Here is a 21,165-nt window from a genome sequence, read left to right on the forward strand (position 1 = left end):
AGCCTTTTCCCTGTGCCAGCTTTGATAATGATACTTCTAATTTAACTGTCTAAAAATAAACCCTGGAGGATGCAGAGGAATAAATGCCTTTAGTTTTTTTGCTAAGTACATCTCAGTGCAGAGCGGAAATTTGTCCATGCTAATTCAACAGCCAGAGTCTATTGATATGTAAGGGAGTGGAGAGGTTTTGTAATTATGTGTAGCCCTGCGGAGACTACCAGGATGCTGCAGTGAAATCTAGAAAGTTTAGGCAATGCAACCACAGTTAAAGGAGGCCCAAAACCGTGATTTGTGTTTCACGCAAAAGGCGCAATTCTGCATGAACTGAGAAGACACTAGAATCCTGGTATTAAAGCCTCCTTTTTGCTCCTACTTTAAATTTCTACAGCTGCTGCTAGAGGCTTAACTTGCTCGTAAACCTACATTTATTTTTACTCTTCTTTTGTGTCTTTTTTTTCCTGCTGAAAATTAACACATGAAGTGGCAAACTTGCTCTGGGGTTTTGGTTGCTTTTGCTGATGTGTTTGTGTTGGGGTTTGAACCTCAAGGGGATTTTTCCTAACGCCAGGTTGGGTCCGCATCAACCTCTTGCGATCCCTCAAGAAAGAAAAATAAGTAACAAATACGCAAAGTCAGTAACAATTTAACAGGTGTGTGAGTCATTGTTTGACTAAGCTTGAAGCTTGGAGAGATCACGGTTGTAGATTGTAATCGTAAAATAAACAAGCCAGCATAAAATCTTCTGAAAGTCAAAGTGAACTTTCTTCTTATCATTGGATAACAGTTCAGTTTCTATTTCATAGTGATAGTTAAACTTATCACTTCACTGACACACTGATAGACACAACTCTAAACCTCTAACAAAAATAGCTTTGTTTGTTGTTTATAGGTAGTAAATAATTATCAACCTTATTGATAATTATATCTGATTTTAACCTGGAGTTATTAGCAACTTTCCTGAGCACAAATCTTTAATTTAGTTTCAAAGACATCAATTCTTATTCTCCATACATAAGGGGACATGACTTCTAGATGTTTATGTGGCATATTATATATTTATAACACTGAAAGGAGAATGTTCCATTAAAGAAATTAACTCATTTTTAGTATTAATATAATTATAAGAAAGTTTAGGAGAAGCTGTGGGGGTGTAGATCATTAGAGCGCCACATATTCTGCTCTTTGTCCTGACAGGGAGACAGCCAGTCTGTCACTAGTACCATTGTGTCACTTCCCGTTTCCTCTGTCTCTTCCTGTCAGGGGGGAGAGTGAAAACCTGGAAGAGAAGGTGGTTCATCCTGACGGACAACTGCCTCTACTACTTCGAATACACAACAGTGAGTCTTCCTCCAACAACGTTATTTATTAAAGGGAGTTCATCATTTTTATAAGCGGCTGTATGTGCAGCATCAGCAATGTCCTCTCCGTACTCCGGTATTATCCTTCAGCATGCTATCATTATATCCTGTCCTCTGTCTGACTGCTGGAAATACGCATTATCCGCTTCAACATCTGAGCAGTGAGGACACGTGGAGGACAGAACATGAGGTGGATTTCAAAGTTAATAGACCATGTCAAACTGAATTTCTTCTAACCCTCTTGATTTTTAATGTGATTTTTACAAAATTATGTGTGCCCTTTCTTTTTCCCCCTTTTCAGTTTGTGAACTTTGACTACTGATTCTTCATAAATTTTATTTGCTATTCACTTGTTTGTTTAATCTTGTCTCGTTTTTGCCCTCCTACAGGACAAAGAGCCTCGTGGGATCATCCCACTGGAGAACCTCAGCATCAGGGAAGTGGAAGAGCCCAGAAAACCTGTGAGTCTTTCCTCAGCAGAGACCACAATCGGTGTTGGCATGTCTGTCTCACAGTGGTACACGAAAATATTACTAGGCAAAAAGCTAATCATTTGCTTTTTTCTGTTCCACCAGAACTGCTTTGAGTTATACAACCCTAATCACAAAGGCCAGGTGATCAAAGCTTGCAAGACTGAGGCAGACGGACGTGTTGTCGAGGGCAACCATGTGGTATACAGGATATCAGCACCCACGCCTGAGGAGAAGGAGGAGTGGATTAAATCCATCAAGTAAGTTTCTTTCTGATAATATTGGGATAATCTACCATGAAAACATATTTGGTCTTTACACCAATAAATGTTGATTTCATCGGCCCAGGCCACTGTGGTTATTGGGTTTACTCAACTGAATAAACAACGTTTTCTGTCAGAAATGTCATACTTTAAAGAGAGATAAGATATGTGTCAACGTTTTTATGGTTTCATATGTGATAGACATTTCAGTTTAATTTTCAGGTTTGACCTTTTTCGGAGTTTCTGCTACAAAATCCTTATCTTGTTTTATGAATGGTTAATTTCTCTGAGAATGGTTTGCATTTGATGCATTTTTCAGCCATTTCATCTAGCACTAGGTGGGATCAAGAAAGGAGGATTCAAGGAATATTAATGCTTTTGCATTGTATTCCTTCCACAGTTTAGACAGGCAGTCATTGACCTAAATACTGACTGCTGTGTAATTGCTTCTACTGAAGATGGTGAAGTCAAAAGCAGTTTGCTCAGCTGAACAGAGCACCTTTTGTGCTGTAATATTCTGCAATTCCTCATCCACCGTGTACATACCATTACAGCCTATTCACTCTGGAAATGATGAAGGGATAAGTGACTTTGTATGGCACATAGGGGGGAGCCAGCAAAGCAGCTCCGAAATGGGTTTGATGCATTCGCAGCCTCTGAGGGTAACGAACCACATCTTCACCAGAGGGGTACACAAGACTCTGGTCCTGGGGAGATGAAAGGCTTTTTATAGAAATCATCATTAATTTCCCCCCCCCAGTTTTCTAATAAGATGTGATTGCCAAGGAAGCACACTCTGCTTGTACTGAGTCACAATAATTTAGATCCAGATTATGTTGAAAAAATTGTCATTTTCTTCAGCTTTGACATTTCTTTAGATGCATTGGGTTTCCAAGGACACAAATGGGTGTTGTGGGGTGGAGGGTGACAGTTGGTCAGGGTTGCCTTGCATGTTCTTGATCACTCCACAGTGGAGTAATTGTTTCATTAGAAATGACAATAAGCTTTATGAATCCGGGGCATGGTCATGGTTTGCAGCCTACTTGTTGGTGCTGTGGAGTTACAAAGGCTATCAGCGATAAGCTCAATGGGGGGTTTAGCCTCTTCTTGCTGCTGGTGCTAACAGGATTTAGCAGCCGTGAAACTGGGCTCCTGAGCAGAGCCCAACTGGCTTCCTGACTCACTCTTGTTTGACGTTGCCTTTCCGTCATCGCTCTTTATGAAAGAAAGAAAAAACTCAGTAATCTTGAGCACAATTGTTTGGCCTCCAATGAGGCCAAAAAACCTGTGGGGGAGCAAGAGGGAATGTGTGGGATTCTATGCTTTACTGCGTTCCTGGCAGAGTTCTGGAACAGGGAACTCTTAAGAGGTTCTTCCAAATTGGAGTAAGAAGAAAAAAAATAACTCTGGATGGGGAGGGAGCTCATCTTCTGAAACCATGGAAACCTAACTAGGTCACTGCGCAAACTTTTTTTTTTTCCCCCCCTTTTTATGATCTGGTTAAGGCAGGGGTCTGCATAAATGTGTCCCATTTCCATATCAAAGATGTTTGAGACCCTTCTATCATGTGGCGTTGTTTGTTTGATTGCTGTCCTTTGATTGGCTTCTCCAGGGCAAGCATTAGCAGGGACCCCTTCTACGACATGCTGGCCACCAGGAAAAGGCGCATCGCCAACAAGAAGTGAAGAGAGACAATCAAGTCAAGCTCCAAAGTGCTCCATGTTCCTCTCTTTTGGTTCATGAAGACACAAATGGCATGGCGCTAAGCTGGTTCACTTGTGAAACTGAAGACCTGAAGACAAACCTGGACACTCTGTAAGTGAGGGGGGAACATATAAATCTCTACATATAAATCTCTACTGTAATGTAGAAACCAGTTGAACCAGCCTGTTTGCGTCCTCTTCATCTCATTTACCGGCCCCTACTCATATCAAAACATGTTTTAGTTGCCCCCTAAAGCACAACTGCCATGTTTCAGGTGCACATGCATGTATGTGGCTTATTATAAAGAACTATGTATGTGTTTTGTATGTGTGTGCAGCAGTGTGCATGTTAAGTTTGTTTGCATACAGTGTGAAAGTATTTCCTCCACTGTGCTTTAAAAAAAAAAAAGTTGTTGAAGCTAAAAACCAGAGTTCAGGTGGATGGCCATCAACACCGAGGTTAGAAGAATAGACAGGAGGAGGAAACAGATGGACGCTTTTAAGGGATGGTGGTTGTGGTTCAGTCAAACCACAGCTGGACCGCGGCGTCATCTCATTCTGGTGCTGAGCTCGTCTCTCCTGGTGCCCTGCTCAGAGAAGCCTCAAAAAAGGTGTCAAAGTATAGACTGTGTTCTTTTCTTTGGGAGCAGAGACTTGAAATGTGCATACTTTGTTATATTTTGATTTAGTAATGGTGCTTTTATATGAGACTTCAAAACGTAGCCCTTTCAGATCTGAAGTTGTAATCCTTATTCCCCAATCAGACTTTTGGGACACCAGCTTTTTGTTTTAATATCATTGGAAAACGTGATGCACTACGTTCCCACATTGCCTTCAAACACATTTATCACTATAGATACATAATTTGATCTCAACATAAGCCAGGCTGTGAGATATTTTGAACATTTTTGAAAATACAGGCTCTTCAGCTCTCACATGTCATATAAAAGGCACCTTTGTAGATTCAGATCAACTGTGATTCAATGACCTAATAATGACATTGCACATACTCATGTTACATTATGTAGCAGGATGACCTTCTGAAGATCTTGAAGATTTTAGAATGAAAGAGAAACTTAGGAATTTAATCTGTCTGGTTAATTCAACTAATTATAGCCAAGATGGCGACTTCAGGGAGAAGTGATGTTTCTACTGTTGTTGGTTTTCACACAACATAAAACAAGAGTCCGTCAAAATAAGCACAGATAACTCGAAGGTACAATAGGGATATACAAAGATATACAAAATCTTGCATATTTCCTCAAGTTGATCCCCAGGTTTAAAAAATGATAGATTACATCATGCCGAGATCTGAAATAGTGCAAAAGTAGCATTAAATGATTGGTTTCAAAACTGTTACAACCTTCTTTTACACTGTCCCTGTAGTCTACAAGCTTTATAATGAGATCCTAGAAAAGTATCATAGACCTGCCACTTTAGAAACACCTATTCTACTTTATTGCTTCACTCGATTGCAGCACCGAAAACTTGCATTTAACTTACCTGGCTCATGCTTTGAAGACAAATTATAATCAACAATACCTGGCAATAGCTGGTGCTAAAATATATCAAGAGATCTGATTTCTGGGGTATCTTAAAGGTTGTGATTTCAAAAGTGCTTTCATTTTCAGAAAGCCATTTCGGTCTAAAAGAAGGGTTTGTTTTTCTCTCTGCAGCAGCCCAGTTGGTACCAGTCCAATTAAGCTCTTTCCAGTTTTTTTTTCTCTACTGCTTATGTTGGTGAATGTTAGTGTATTGTTGTGATCCTGTTTGCATTTGATCCTTGCTTGCTTTTGTGTTGCTTTAAGATTTTCTACTTAAAAATCAGCTATCATTTTTTTGTATTTATTTTTATTCGTGAAATGATTTTATTATTACTTCCTGTAAATCTTAAATAACGTATGCCTAAGTTATGTATGTGTATATATATTGTATAGGTTTTAGTGTCTTTGTTGTAGTATGCACACTAACATTTTTGCATCTTGCTAAAGTTTGGGATCTTCTTGGCAAAAGCCTTAAACAATCATTTGATTTAAAAAAAAATGATAGAAGTAATGAAGAAAATCTAGGTCAACTGTGACAAAGCTGTTTAAAAGCCATGACTAATGAGAAAAAGATTGTTATATTTATAAAAATGGAAAAGATTATAGTGAATATGATGTTTCATGTTATGGATGATGATTATATAGTTGATAAAGATGTCAAAAAACACAAATAGTTTTGTATGTGATTGTAAAATAAAAATGTAGGCCTTGTGAAATAAGGGCATAATTTTATCTTCTGCAGCCCTATGTGGGCATGTGGTCGCATTAATTTTTATAATCTCTGTAAGAGCTGTTTGGTCACGTTGTACATTACATGTATCTACATAAAGTATACATAAAGCTTGGGATATTCATTATTGACGCTCGTCTTGACCTACTTCTTTGCATAAATGAGCTTTAAGTCCCGTTGCAGCAGATATTTATTACTTTTCCAGTGTAGAGAAAGACTGTTTTGCTACGTGGCTGACTAAAAGCAACCAAGGTAAGCAAACAGGAAGCCGAACAGGATATGTTCGGAAAAACCGGTTGGGTTTCTGCAAAAACACTTATTGGGCAGGACATGGAACACTGGTGCCCTCTACAGGCGCTTTCCTTAAAATTACAATTTGAAAACTGTTCAGTTAAATTATCAAAGAATGATCAACTTACAGTGTTGCATAAAGTTTACTTTGCTATGCAGAGTATTTTTAAAATACAACATATCTTGTTCTTTTACAATATAGAATAAAAGATCACAATGGAAGCTATTCATATTGTCTCTGATATAAATTTAGCTTCCCAATCAAACAAAAACAGACCCTTTCGTGACTTCAACTATTGGAGTTTTGTTCATTGTCTGGAAAAGGTGTGATATCTGGAGAAAGGACATGTCTGTGTCTAAACTAACTATCCTGTGTCCATTTCACTGAAATGGTGCACAAATCCGCTGATTATCCGTCCATAGAAATAAACTGAATTAAATTTGATAGATTAGCACATCTATCCATCCATCATTTTCTGTTATTTTTGTTAAAGGCTCACTGTTGTAAAAAAAGAATTTCCCCCCCCCCCTAATTGACTGGAAAGGACTGAGAACAAAGAAAAACAGGCACACAGAAAACAATCAGATTCAACCCAAATCACAATTTAACCTTTTAAGATGATAATTTCTGTCTCTTGCAAAAACTATGGCATGATTATGCAAAAAGTTATATTTTTCACAATTTCTGTCATTCTTATGATAATTTCTTAGTGCAGAGCAATGAAAATGTGAATTGTAGAAGATCACAGATGCCGCCATCAGATATCCTGAATGATTCACTAATCAAACCATTTTAGAGTTGAAGTTTAGGTCTGTGATAAAAACTAATTTATAGGACTTTCCCCCCCCTTTTTTGCCAAAAATGTTAACTAAGCGTTCATGGCATTGAAATGAGTACTCACTCTAAAACAATGTCAAATGTGTAACCTAGTGGCTGAAGTGTAAATTACACCTGTTAATTCTCAAGAATATAAACTACTGTATGCTGTTGTGCTGAAATCATTTATTACCCAGGTGATTTAGTGTGCTACACACTTTTATCACAAAAATAGTTATACCATGGACAATACTCAGTAATTAACATCTATTCTTGTTCTGATTTCCAACATCTGTTATTAAAATGCTTAATCTATACAGAACAGACTTCTATAATTTGCCAGGACGGAAATGTTTGCCAACATATCGTTGTTTCCTGTTTGAATTGGGGAATACTTGACCTTGCCAATAACACCACACAAAAAACCTAGTAATTTCTGTTAATATACCACACATATTTCTGATACAGAATGTAATTTAATTGCAGAATCAAATAAAATCAACAGATGTGACAGAAACTAGAACGATCAAATTTAACACAAGTGTCAGGACATATACGTCTCCAGGACAAAGATAATTTTCCCTAACGGAAAAAAAGTCAAATAAATGCTAACATTCTGCACTAACTGGATGCCGTGGTATCGTGATATATATTTTTAGACATAGCTAACCGAAGCTAACTCCTTCAACAATAGCGTTCTAAAATGCAATCAAAGGACTATGTACTGTACTTTAAAAAGTAATTAACTCTCAAACCTTTTCATATTTTGTCACCTTCCAATCTCAAGCTTTATTATGTTTTATTGAGTTTTGCATTGTAGACCAAAGAAAGTCATTTTTTGAAGTGGAAGGAAAAATATGGTTCTCAGACACCTTAGATTCTCAATGGTGTTTGAAAAGCCAAGAGAGAAGAGTCATCTGGTTTTCTTCTTATCTAGTTGCCCTCAACATTGGTCACTAGATCAAGTTTTCAATTAATGTTTCAACCAACTAATGTTTTTAGATGTAGATATAACAACAAATGCAGGTTTTAGCAGGTTTTTTAATGGAATAATTGCATTGATTTCCACAACAGACTGAAACTAAAAGTTCTAGTAATGATATATTTAGATTTAATTTCTCTTGTCATTGAGTTGGAAACTATGTGCTTTTTTCTAATTCATTTTCCGCAAATGTCAACACTTCATTAAAGTTGGAAAGTTATATTTTTCCTGACTGTAAAACCTAAAAATAGAAATAAAATTGTGGCTCTTTAAATTAATTTACTATATTCAGTAACATTTGTGGATCAAAATAAATTTTAATTAGCATGACTGAATGTAAAAATGGCTCTTTGGATTGAAAACACTGGTCTGTCATATAAGAGCCTAACAAAATTAAAACTTTTCAGCATACGCTTGTAAGCTGGAAACGTACTGTATTTACAAAGAAATCGTTTTTTTCCTGATAGGAATTAACTCAACTCAAGTCTTCTGACCAATAGCACTCACTTATTTGGCTGGTCTCTTTTCAATACAATGAAACTTATTTGTTTCACTTTGCCATTTGACTCTTTAAGAGATTGCTCAGTGACCTTTTATCGACCTCTGATGACTCAGCAAGGTGAAGATGACACCTGGTCATAGTCGGGACATTTGAGGAGAGCGGGGTAGCTGGCGCTCATCTGCAGTGACGCTTCACTTGAAATGTCAGAGGGGCTTCGTCCACGCGACCAGGACTCTGGGTGGAGGAACTGACCGGAGTGGTCAGAGCAGTTGCTAAGCCGAGGCCGGTAGAAATTGGGGCGGCGAGCCTGGTAGATCTCCTCTGCTGTGTAGCGCTTCATGAACAGGTAGACAGACATGACTCCCGCACTCTGCAGTGGGAGAGAAGAAATTATTTGAAATAGCTTGTGGAGAAGTGTGATAATGTGGGACAAGAGTCTGGAGGTATTTGAAACATGAACCAGGGCAGGGAAACACTGTAGCACTACAGTTCCTCATTGTGACCAGCAGAGGTCACTCTCCCCATCGACCACATCTGGTTCCACAGCCTTTTTTAGCAGGAGTTGTTTTAAAGTGATGGAGAGAGAAGATTAAGACCGAAAAAACGGATAAAATGTAACTATTTGAATGGTCCAGTACATTTTCCTGAGTAATTAACTTATTGAATATTTATAAAGTGCCAAAATAGGCACAATGAAATAAATAGGTCAACAAGTCAAGTATGTTATATTTTAAAATGGGAAATACATCCATTGGAAAAATAAAAATTTCAATGATATTTTCAAAGATAATTAATCAAAATGTGGAAATAATGTCTGCAGTTAATATAGCAGTACAAGGAACCAGTAGTATGTTACTTTTACCACAGCTAAAATGGTGCAAAGCAAAGATTTTGCTGTCATTGTTGTACCTCAGTGAGCAGGAAGGAGAGGGCAGCGAAGGCAAAAGACCAGCCATACTTGTAGGAGAAGTAGACCTCACTGCTCTTTGTTCTGTTCAGCATCTCATCATTTATGCTGGAGATGTACAATACCAGACCCACCACTAGAGCCAGCCCTGAAACATACAGTAGATACTCATTTCGTGAACATGGTGAGGAAATAAGAAAAAAAATACTTCAGAAACTTAAGACAAATAATCAGATCTGTGTACCAGAAAGGATAAAGAAGATTCCTGAAACAAACGCCAGGATGGTGCGGTGAGGACGGACGTGTCCGATGTTGTTGAGGACAAAACCGATGAACATGAAGAAGAGGCTAACCAGAGGGAATGGGGTCGATGAGCGGATCATCTCTGAGAAGATGAATTAGAGAAAACAAGTTGTAGGGCATTGTTTTCATTCATGTTGACGTGAAGATAAGTTACTCCTTTATTGGATTGAACTAGTAAACATTTTTTAAGACATTTTGTCCTCAGCTGCACTGAAGGACTCGTGATGTTGATTGGATGTGATAAGTATTCTGGAGAGAAACAGGCAGGAACTTGAGGTTTCTGATGACTCATTTGTCAGAATGCTTTTCAGATCAGGCATTTCTGAAAGGACATGCATTAGAAAACAACAAGCTCTTATCACAGAACAATACTCCAGCTGGTCACCTTGAACAACACCAGAAGGATGCATTTGCCTAAAGAGTAGGTTTTCTTTTTTTACTCACTGAGTACATTTCCTGTGGACTCTGACGTCAGCTGGAGACTCGTTGGCATCATGTACTCGATGGTGGAGCAGCGGCCGGATTCCTCACCTGAGAAAAGAAAATGATAAGCAAAGTAGAAAGAAGATGATGAGCTCTCATTTGCCCTGCTTCTCTAGAAATCTTAAAATCAAGTAAGGCAGTTTTATATTTAAAACAGGAAAATGTTAAAATGGTGCAGGAAAATGAGGAAAAGCTCAACAGGGTCTTCTTTCCTCGCTGATTCTGCCAAGCCAGTTCCCTGGCTGTGGTTTTGCTGGATGGGAGTTAGGGACAGTGGGAATCTCGTTCATCCATTCATGCGCGTCACTAATTAGATGACGCGACAATTTTCATTGTCTTTATAGTGAATTTACTTGCACAATCAATAATCCATCCATCCATTTCGTAACACCCTTGACCCTAGTGAGGTCGGGAGGGGTGCAATCAATAATATTGCTCAATAATATGAATTTATGATAGATTTTCACAGTTTCAAATACCTGCATTCAACCTGAATAATATTTAGCTCAATGTTTTCACTTTGTACATTACACTTATTTCTTATAATAAGAGTAACTACACTTATAAAAGTGTAGTTTTTTTTTTTTTTTTACAAATAATAAAATACCCTCCATCTGCTCTCAGTTACTGTAAAGCTCTCCTTTAGCTGTTGATAAGAAATTGATTATCAGTTTGTCTTCAGTGTATTTTTATTTTTACAGAAGTGTGGATTACACGGCATGCTGTGGAGAGAGGATGTGATGCAACTCAGTTGATGTAATATAGAGTCCAGCTGGAATTATTCTGTCTGTGGCACAGTGGGGTGGCATCGCTCTCATGAAGCTCGTTGTTTATGCGTAGTATGGTGCATCACTGAAATCGCCTCCTATTACAGCGTGTGACTGAAACGCTCCTGTTCCACACTTACTTATAGCCGCTGTGAATGTCAATTAAACAAATGTCAAAGCTGCAGTGGAGTGACGACACGATCAGTTCTCCCCAGTTACAAGATGAACATCTTTCAAAGTGAGAGTGTGAAATCCATTTTCACCAACCCTGACTAGCAGATGGCTCACTGTCAAAATTCATCACAAATTTCTGCATCACTCCTTAAAGCATGTTAATGTTACCAACCAGCCAGAAAGCAGACCCTCCAGAGACCTGAGTGCAGTGACGTCTTGATGTCAGCCGTCTGGTTCAGAGGCATGATGACTCCCTCCTCCAGGTAGAGCCAGTAATCTGTGCTCACCGCCACTCCCAGCAGCCCCAGGCCACTGATTGCAAAGACACTGCTGAGTAAAGTCAGAGCCTTCCTGCCGCACGCACTCATGGTTTCCAAAAGATGGTTGTTGTTATAATAAATAAAATAAAATAAAAAAAACTGGGTCCTGGAACAATACGCTGGAGAGAAGGAAGCAAAGAAGGCTTTTAAGTGATGAGAGACTGAATGTTAGAAAGATGTGGAAAATTAAAAATGCATCAGTGGAAATCTAAATGTAACTTTCTTTTAATAATAAATACCAAATAATTCAATATTGGTCATATAAGTACATACAATAAATAAAATACTTGTATTTAGACATGAAAAAAATACAGAAAAACAGCTATTCTAATAAAATCTTACACATGTATTCCAAGAAGATTATGCAATCTCATTCATTCAGAGTTTTAGATGTTTCTGGAAGTGTTGAGCTCTGTGAACCCATCTGAGCAAAAACCAGTGAATGTAAGAAAATTTGGAGCAGGAAAGATGACAGACAACTGACTTAAAGATGAAGATGAAAATCTCTATGAGTGCCACGTCTTTCAGTTACCCACAAGACATTTCAGGGCATTCTTACAAAGCAATCTCATTGAAACAATGCAGGGCTAAATCAATAATACCTTTAATGTTTATTTTAGATGTATTTTCAGTCATGTGCCAGAGAGCAAGCCTCTGCCATATCTAGTCTCCTTTTTTAAATTCTCTTCATGTCCTGTCTAACTCCAGGCAACCCGCCATGAAAGAAAGAATAAAATGGAAACCATTTATGAAGCCTTTTGAGCCTCCAGACTAAAAGACCTGAAATACGTGACAGAATACTATGAATACAAATGCTCACATTGTTTAAAATCCACTCCTCGTTTTTGACATTTTCAGCCAGTGAGTAGAAGCTAGTCACTCACAGACACAATCAGTCTGCAGATATGGGTGAAGAATCACACAGCAAGACGTATCTGAAGAGGAAAAGTGGTAATTTAGACCTCCCACTGGGACACATATGAATGTGGGCTGATTTACTAAGGCACAGAATATCAGAGGACAGTACAAATCAACATAGGACTTTTAAACATGCATTTCCTAAACCTTAACTTGGCTTATTTCATAACAGCCTGAAGACATTCATCTATCAACTTCAGATATTAGCTTCTCAAAAGTTTGTGTTTTTTTTAAAATAAAGCAGCGCTTTAAAGTTATGTAGATTTAGCGTCCCAACCTCCTGTTGTTATGCATCATCACAAGCAAACAAGACAGCTGATTAAAGTCCTGCACCACCTGGGTGTCAGCTGGGAATGCTGTGATTACCAACTCAGTCAGATCAGCCCAACTAGGATGCTTTTTACTGCTTTATTAACCAAAAATACATTATTTTGTCTCAAAATGAATGCAAAACAGGCTTAAAAAATATTCAAAATTAAAACAATGGGATAACATGCATTAAATGTTTCTTAAGTTTTATTGAAGTACTTATGAACCGATTCATCAGCTATTTGTAAGTGATGAGTAAATGCAGTCTACAGCTAACACCAGTGAACAATTATTGACTCTTGTAAAGCAGTGTAAACAGAATAAAAGATAGCTCAAATTTAAAAAAAAAGCTGCAGAAAATTCAATATTAAAAAACTTTGAGCCTAAATTTGTTTTACATTAAGAGTGTTTTCATAATAAGAGTTTTTTTCAACATAACAACACATCTCCGACTAAGAAATAATTGTTTATGTTAAGAAAAAAAAACTACTGGTGCCACACTTATTGGCACCTTTAACAGTTCTGGTAAATTAAATGTGACTGAAACATTCATTATATGAAATAGTTGTATATTATAATTAACATCCTGTCCTAGGAAATTGCAACAGGAAAATGTGTACTTGCACAAACTTGTTTATATCTGCAGACATAGTGATAATTAAAAAGTTTAAAAAACACAACTAATGGACACAAAAGGATGGACGAGGATTCATCTTTATCTTGATAGCACACACACAAAGCAGGATGAAATGGAAGGTAAAAAAAAATCTTAGTATCCACCATTAGATGTTAATTACAAGTTAAAAAGATATGAGGAATGCCAAGAAAAAGCGTGTGGAGTTAGCTAAAATAAATTGTGTTTATCTAAAATGGTGTCTTTTGGTTAGTTGGGACTTGGATTGAAGTTTTTTGGCCACATACATTTCAGCTGGATTTGAAAAACAAAAAAACACTGAGCTTGTTTCCAAATGGATTAAGTATGGTGGAGGATGTGTGATACTGTGGGCCTGTTTCTCATACCTGTAATTCATAAAAATGTATTCAATAATTTTGAAATACTAAATAGTAATCAAGTAAGTTCTTGCTATTAACTAAAAATGGATCATTAGATGATTCAATAGCAAAATGAGCTAAAATGACCAAATGATGCAGAAATTTCCCCAAATGTCTTTATATTAAAAGGGTGATTACATGAATCTCAGAGAGATGATGTTACAGCACTGAAATGTATATAAAAAAATTCCATGACATATTCTTTTGCTCATTATTGTGGCACTTGGCAAATAGAAATAAATGTGGTACTTCTAGAAGATCTAAAAATGATAGAAGTTTGTTTAGATTTAACTTCAGACAGTGAGAAAAAAAGGTGTATGTAAACTTCTGGTTCAACTGTATTATTGATTTTTTTTTCTTTGCAAGTGTTTAAATTTATTTTTCCTGAAGAAGCTTTAGAAACAAATTTCTAAAATAGTTACTTGAAATTAAGGTCCAAGAGGCTGGAACAGTACAACGGAATGAAACAGCTCACTCAACAAGATCGTCTGACAAGTTCAAGGTGAAAATCGTTAAAATCTCAAATACGTCCAAAAGCCTGTGACGTTTTTTTACAATGACTATTGTGTTCAGTCTTCTCCTACCTGTTTGTAAAGTGTTAACCACAAAATCTTGCAGCTCACAGTTAAAAATAAAAAGTCCTGATGGAAGAATAATGAGGTAAATTCACCAGTGATGAATAAAATCCTCTGGAGAACAGTGAGTTGACGGAGAAGATGAAGCAGTGTGTCGATGCTACAGTAAAACGGGTGAGGGAGAGACAGAGAGAGAGAGAGAAAAGCAGAGAGAAAGAGAAAGATGGAGAGAGAGAAAGAGAGAGAGGAGAGCTACTTGGTCCTGCTCTGCTGTCTGATTTCTGTTGCTCATTTTGCAAATACTCACACACAGAAAGAGAGAGAGCAACTCAGCAGCTGCAACTTCAAATGACTGAGAATTACTAGCAAATTACTAAAGGAATTCCTAGATTTTAGGTAAAGGCTTTGTTTTATGTAAAGATTACCTGACTCCAAATGAATCTTGATTAAATTATGAAAAAATGACTGTAAATGCAGCACGAAGATCAGCTCACCTGAGCTTCCAGGCTGATGTCAAAACCTAAAGATGGACTTTATGCCATTTTATTTTTTCACACCAACATAACCACCCAACTCATAAAATATCTGGAAATATCTTGTTATTTTAAGATCAGCAAAAATTTTGAAAGCTGGTTCTTTTTGCTGTTTTGCTGAACTAGTAGAGAATCAAATACATTTGAGCAGGAAAACAACCAATAAGACATTGTGATGTATATTTATATATATATTTCTATATATATATTTCATACTTTATTTATACACAGTATCCATCATACCACAAAGAACAGAGGGACAAGAAGAATCAGGTTACAAAGCAGGAACATTGAGGGGAGACGTACAAACTGCTCTGCAGCTCTAAATGTAACCTGTAGTAATTCTTTACCCACATAACAGATTGAAAAAAGTTTTTCTCCAATCTTCCATCCAACATAGTTTCTCAATATGAGACATGTAAACATTCAGTTTCTTTTAAAAGATTTAATTTTGGTCCTGATACATACAGTGCCTTGAAACAGTATTCATACCCATTGAACGTTTGTTGCTTCGCAACCCCAAACTTCAATTTATTACATTGTGATTTCATATAAAGACCAAGGTCATCAACTCATGTTCTCAAAAGCTATTGTCTTGCAGCTTTTAGTTGCATCCTTGGTTTGAAGCTCCAGTTTGTAACGTTTATGAAAATGTTTTTTTTTTTTGCACATTTATTAAAACCGACACTTTGTCGTCAGAGTATAGTTTAAGACAGATAATCTGTGAAAAGAAAAAATTAAGCTCTTCTACCACCTTCAGAAATATATCGCTCGGTTAAAAACAACATACATGAGGTTGACTCATTTTTGTAGATCACTGTAGTAGCTCAGGAAGAAGGCAGAGAATCTTGATTTTTTTTTTCAAAGATTATCTGTCTCATATGATACTGTCACAACATAGAGGCAGTGTTAACAAATATGTAAAAAAACAATTTTTAAAATAATATTTACATATTATAGCTTTAACACAACTGAAAGAAATGGTTGAATTTCCTGCTCAGGATACCATCTAGTTCTGAGAAGTTTGTTTGATTCAGATGTGTTGGAGCAAAGATGCATCTGAAAGTTACAGAACAGACACTCTTGAGGATCTAACATGTCCGTGACAGACCAACATAACATAGTGTGTAAAATAGTGAAGTGAAAGGAAATACCAGGCAAGGAAAACCTTTATCAAGACACTGGAGGAGCCGCAGAGTTACATAGCTCAGGTGGAAAGAATCTGACGCCACTCTACACTCTGCCTTTAAAGGAAAGTGACAAGAAATAAGTTGTTGTTGAAAGAAAGCCTTTGGAAGTCCCATTTAAAGATTATTACACAAACAGGACTCATGCTGGGCACCGTAAACACAGGCTAACCCATGGAGGTGGCAGCATCATGACATGGAGATAGTTTTCTTTGGCAGAAACTGGAAGGCAGGTCAAAGTTGATGTGCAGGTGAATATAACTAAATACAAAGTAACTGGGTATAAACCTGTTAGAGACTTCAAAAGACTCAACCGTGACACAGAGAATGACTTTCCAACAAGACATGACCCAGTCAAAGTTAAGGGGTAAATCCAACTCAGAGTCTGCAGCAAGACAATTTGGATGTTGAAAGGTGATTCCAATCTAATCTAACGAAGCGTGAGCAAAGCTGGTAGACAAACACCCTGAAAAGATCTAACAATGCATCATTTTTACATTACAGTTATGGATCAGTGTGTGTTACTCTGCCATATAAAATCTCAGTGAAACACATTGAAGTTTGCTTGTTGTATAGAAATAAAATGTGGAAAAACGTCAAGGTGTATGATTACACGTCACTTTAAGAAGTCCAAACTCAGACAGCATGTTTAGATTTAATTCATGGGTTTTGAGTTGTGCGAGAATCTAAAAGTGGCAGCTTTTTGAAGATTTTCCATTAGAAGTTAATATCTCTCAGTAGCAAAAAGGATAAATTAAGTGTGTTGAATACATGAAAATGTGCTTGGCACCAGAGAATACAAATAGCCATGTCAAACAATTCACATTTCTTACACTGCTTACAATGGCGCTATTTTAGCCAAACAGATTAGGCTACATGACAGAGAAAGAGGAAAGACGTAAAAGGAAAAAAAAAAAAAAAAAAATGTACACATTGCTGGCTGGTTTTCTCATTCTGCACGACATCACGGTCTCTACATCATGCAGGGGCCTTTTTTCATGCTCGGATCAGGCCTCGCCTCACGCATGCACACGATATAAATATAAAGACATGACACGTTTCGGCCACAGGGCGCTGCAGAATCGTTGGACCGTTACGGTTCGGTTTGGGATTCAGTTTGTCTACAGAGGGAGTCGACCCTGTCGGGACCAAGGCAAGAGGGGCATTCGATCGCTCCACGCACAGGTAGTGCTGCATATTCTCTATGTGACACTGAGTAGTAGAAAACAGCGGATAAATACTTGGTATACGTACATGTAAGACAGGGTTTGCTGATACCAAAGCTACCAAAGAATCAGCCAAAATTCATATAGATCTGTTTTCAGGACTAATCTAAACATAGAAATGTTCAAACCGTCTATGGTAGTAAAAGCACATTCATTTTGTTGTATAAAATTGGCAAGTAACATCTCTTCTTGAACATATTTACACAAAAAAACAACAACAAAAAATAACGTTGGGGTTGGACCTCTTTGAACGTAAAAGTCAAACACAAAACCTTTATCCCAGTAAGAAACTTTTAATCCGAGTAAACATGTATATCGTTGAATTTTATATCAGTATACTAAACTTTATAGTCATACAAGACGTGTACTGCATCCTAGACCCTACAGCTCATACAGAGTCAGAAAATAAGCATGCGACAGAGATCTGCTTTGTGCATATGAAAATAGCATCTTGCTAACTCAGATTTTTTTCTGAACGACACTTGTCCACTGCAGCTAACATCTGCTGTGCTGAAAAGACCAGGATGAATTGCAACATTAACACAGTCTGTCCAAATCGCGTCAGATATACTGTAGTAACACGCTCTACGAAACGACAAATACAAACGGCCTCTTGTTGAGACGTTTTAGTGAGTTGACAGGATAAGGAAAGGCCAAAGGTGGAAAAAAAAAAGCAATAGAAATGTATTTTCATCTCTACTTTGGCACTCGTGTAACAGTGTACTAACTCTTTTCTCAGTGTAGAAATGTAACAAACATGTAGATAAAGTTCAGGCAGAACAAGGGGGGTGGGGGAGAAATGCTTCTGTCTTTTTGTGCATTGCGGTGACGTGAGGGAAAACCGGATTGTACCTTTAACACCAAAAGAGATAGTAACTGATACCGAGACACATTCATTCACAAGATAAAAGGCTGTAGGTCTGCAGAAAACCACAGCTGGGAGTCTGGAAACACGGAGTTGGACTAAATAATGCACCACAGGATAAGAGTTGGAAATCAGTGCCAGTTCCCTTAAATTGCATGATTCTCAGATGCAGAAACTAGAGAACAAACTGAGTCTGTTGGTCATGGGACGTTTTGAATGTTTCCTCCTCATACCACGCTGTGCAGAGATGGATGGATAAATTGAGGGTTGATGAAGGAGAAGCCAGCGAACTCGCCCTGGTCGATGTTGGCGATGACCAGCTGGTCTGGAGGGGTCAGTACGGGCTGCGTGCGCGTGAAGAACTTGTCAAAGTTTTCTGCTCCCTTTCCACACTGTAGGAGATGAGAAGAGAGAAGAGAGAGAGAGGGGTGTTATGTCAAACATCCTAATGTTTTAGAGGGATTCTCAATGGACCCACAGGAAGGGTCCATTGAGAATCCCTTTTAAGTCAAAAGCTGCAGTCAAAAGCTGCCTGTTAAATAATGTCCCAACAATGGACATTATTTAACAGGTACTATTTATTTTATGCTTCTACACCTTTTTTAAATACTACATATTATGAGTAATATATACAGTTTTTAACTCAACATAATATTGCCACCCTGTCAGAATCTACTTCCAATATATATTTTTTATTCTGTACACTTTCCGTATTCTGAATGACAATAACGTTTGTCTAAGTTCAAGTCAATGTAGAAAAAAAAAATGCAGGTGTAATTACAACGCATTTACTCAGTGGGAGGCTGATTGCAAATGCACACACACTTATACACACACAGATATTAGGTTTTTTTTTATTATTTCTGGAAAACTACCTCACAAGTGCACAATATTTTTGGGGGCAGTCACATGGAATCCCTATAAAACACATTGAAGGTGGTAGTATAACAAAATATGAAAAAGTTCAAATGGGCCTGACCACTTTTTGCAAAGCATTGTATGCTCTTTTATACAATGAAATACAGATGTTACGCACAGCAAAACCCAATAATTAGTCATATTGAATTTCAGCACTTCTTCTTTGCAATGCATCTACTCGGGAGATACATTGGCATTCCAGATATTTTCAGCTGCTCCATAATTTAACACAAGCAGAGCCATAAAAGCTCAGACGGATCAGTTTGCTGTAACTTCAGACCAATTTATGTCACAGCATTCACTCTCACAAATGCAATAAGCCACACAGCACAGTTCTAATAGAACCACCTGCTTTTAGAAGTGTTTTCCAGTCCTTATGTGTGACATCCAGTGTGCAGTTTTGCATTCATTTGGTGTGGAAGTAAAGGACAACTCTGCTATTTTTAACCATCAGTGGCAACACTTCAGACTTCTTGGGCGCCGAGGGGATGAAGGATGGGGCGGTCAGCAAGCAGAAAATTAGAAGTTTTTATCACAGGATGTGGTTTAGGAAGTACAAGCAGGTGCTAACTGCTGAATTTTCAACCTTCAGCTTCTCTGGGTGAATATAAAATATTACAGTTTAGCAAGAAAAACAAATAAATGCATAAAAAAACATAATATACATTCAGATTCCTGCATTGTCACTAAGGAGCTGTGTTTGCAAGAAGCAGTTTCCTCCAGGAAATTATTTAAATTATTCAACAGCGATTTAAAATGACATACATCACACTCTGTATGAGGCAGAAAATTGCTACGCAGGAAGTTTTCTGCACATTTTTCGACCTCCAACATCTTTTTCAGGAACCAGTGAAACAAAAATTACAATTTGTATTTGAATAGTTAGAGACAGACATTCCTGCTCATAAGGATGTAGTGAAAACTTGATTGCTCGATGTACAATTCAAATCAAGGGATCAGAAATTTATCCAAGAATTATTTTGATCCTATGAAATTAGGCAGTAAAAACATGGTGGTCTATAAGAATTTAGCTTTACTGACTTTGTGTGGATAAAAAAAAACTATTAGGAAAGTCCAGCTGATCCAAATTTGAAATATCCAATCAACTCAGCCTCTACAAATTCCTCTATGCAGCTGCCTGGAATGCTGAAATTGTGAATAATTTACATTAGAGGGCTCAAAGGAGATGATGGAGTGCTTTCTGAGTCATTTTCTCATTTCCTAATGTAATCAGAATATAACAATTAAGAGCAACTGAAGTGATGAATGCAATGTCTGAAAAACTCCAAATAAATATCCTGCTCAAGATAATAGCATTAGACAAAAAGCTAACACAATACAGTCTAGGAAAATTAAACTACGTTTTGGATTAAGACATTCAATAATCCAAAGACACTCGTATGGAAAAGGAAATCAAAGGGAAAGTTTTTGGTCACTGTGAGGAAATGTTTTATATCTATAGTACTTTGTTGGCATTGCTGGTAGATGTGTAAAATGCCTTACAATATATTCATCAAACTGGAGCAGCATAATGTCAAACTGAACACAATTATTAACACTTCTAGCTATTTCTCTATTACAATGGTGTCGAGGCTGGACTGCAGCTAAAGGTGGTATTTCGTTTCCTAAATTCTCCATAACATCGAATTGATGGCATCTAAATGCCAACTGGTTGTTTTGAGGTGGTGCCAGAAATGTTTTTCTACCTTTACAAAGGTTTTAGTTTTCTACTTGTAAACCAGTCACAGAAAACTTTATCTTCTTCCATCACTATTTCAGTCTGTAGATCTAGATCTTATTGAAAACTTGTTGGAAGAGATGAGAGGACCTTGAACTCTGGATGATCTAAAAAATTATTTAATGGGAAATTGTAAAAAGTCCCTTTCTCTGTATGCTCCATCCTTGAGGAATGTTACAGGACAAAACTAAGTGCTGTCGTATGGGTTTACAGTGTAAACAAAAGATGG

At 37.4% G+C, this 21,165-nt stretch overlaps 3 protein-coding genes across 5 annotated transcripts in view; 1 reads left to right on the top strand and 2 right to left on the bottom strand.

Annotated features, from left to right (window-relative positions):
* The window catches only part of LOC102226583 (cytohesin-3), a 46,133-nt gene extending 39,936 nt beyond the window's left edge, over nt 1-6,197 (top strand). Inside the window, exons 10-13 of the mRNA XM_005808873.3 lie at nt 1,261-1,337; nt 1,748-1,819; nt 1,934-2,088; nt 3,704-6,197. Coding sequence (XP_005808930.1) covers nt 1,261-1,337; nt 1,748-1,819; nt 1,934-2,088; nt 3,704-3,776 — 377 coding nt within the window. The 3' untranslated portion in view covers nt 3,777-6,197. The remainder of the gene's footprint in view (nt 1-1,260; nt 1,338-1,747; nt 1,820-1,933; nt 2,089-3,703) is intronic.
* A 1,164-nt stretch (nt 6,198-7,361) lies between these two features.
* On the bottom strand, nt 7,362-14,617 carry LOC102227037 (voltage-dependent calcium channel gamma-5 subunit-like). 2 transcript variants are annotated; one of them, XM_023348688.1, is made up of 7 exons: nt 14,479-14,617; nt 12,435-12,549; nt 11,467-11,733; nt 10,315-10,401; nt 9,812-9,952; nt 9,570-9,715; nt 7,362-9,030 (listed from the first exon to the last, which is right to left on the bottom strand). In XM_023348688.1, the coding sequence occupies exons 3-7, from the start codon at nt 11,660-11,662 to the stop codon at nt 8,770-8,772; spliced, it is 831 nt and encodes a 276-aa protein (XP_023204456.1). In that variant the 5' UTR covers nt 11,663-11,733; nt 12,435-12,549; nt 14,479-14,617; the 3' UTR covers nt 7,362-8,769. The 2 variants fall into 2 exon arrangements, with proteins under 2 accessions (XP_023204456.1, XP_005808932.1); XM_005808875.2 differs by lacking the exon at nt 12,435-12,549.
* Nucleotides 14,618-15,188: 571 nt separating this feature from the next.
* The window catches only part of LOC102227289 (protein kinase C alpha type), a 101,080-nt gene continuing 95,103 nt past the window's right edge, over nt 15,189-21,165 (bottom strand). For both annotated transcript variants that reach the window (XM_023349220.1, XM_023349219.1), the window contains one exon: nt 15,189-18,672. In XM_023349220.1, coding sequence (XP_023204988.1) covers nt 18,508-18,672 — 165 coding nt within the window. In that variant the 3' untranslated portion in view covers nt 15,189-18,507. The remainder of the gene's footprint in view (nt 18,673-21,165) is intronic.

The sequence above is a fragment of the Xiphophorus maculatus genome, chromosome 16 (genome assembly GCF_002775205.1).
Source record: "Xiphophorus maculatus strain JP 163 A chromosome 16, X_maculatus-5.0-male, whole genome shotgun sequence".
In the NCBI taxonomy this organism is placed as follows: domain Eukaryota; kingdom Metazoa; phylum Chordata; class Actinopteri; order Cyprinodontiformes; family Poeciliidae; genus Xiphophorus; species Xiphophorus maculatus.

What these genes read in the sequence shown, in the direction of transcription:
- LOC102227037 (XM_005808875.2), bottom strand. Translation starts at nt 11,662, where the DNA reads ATGAGTGCGTGCGGCAGGAAGGCTCTGACTTTACTCAGCAGTGTCTTT. An exon ending in AATCTTCTTTATCCTTTCTG is followed by an intron (nt 9,716 to 9,811) that starts GTACACAGATCT and finishes TGTATGTTTCAG; the next exon opens with GGCTGGCTCTAGTGGTGGGT. An exon ending in TCTCCTTCCTGCTCACTGAG is followed by an intron (nt 9,031 to 9,569) that starts GTACAACAATGA and finishes CTCCCACTGCAG; the next exon opens with AGTGCGGGAGTCATGTCTGT.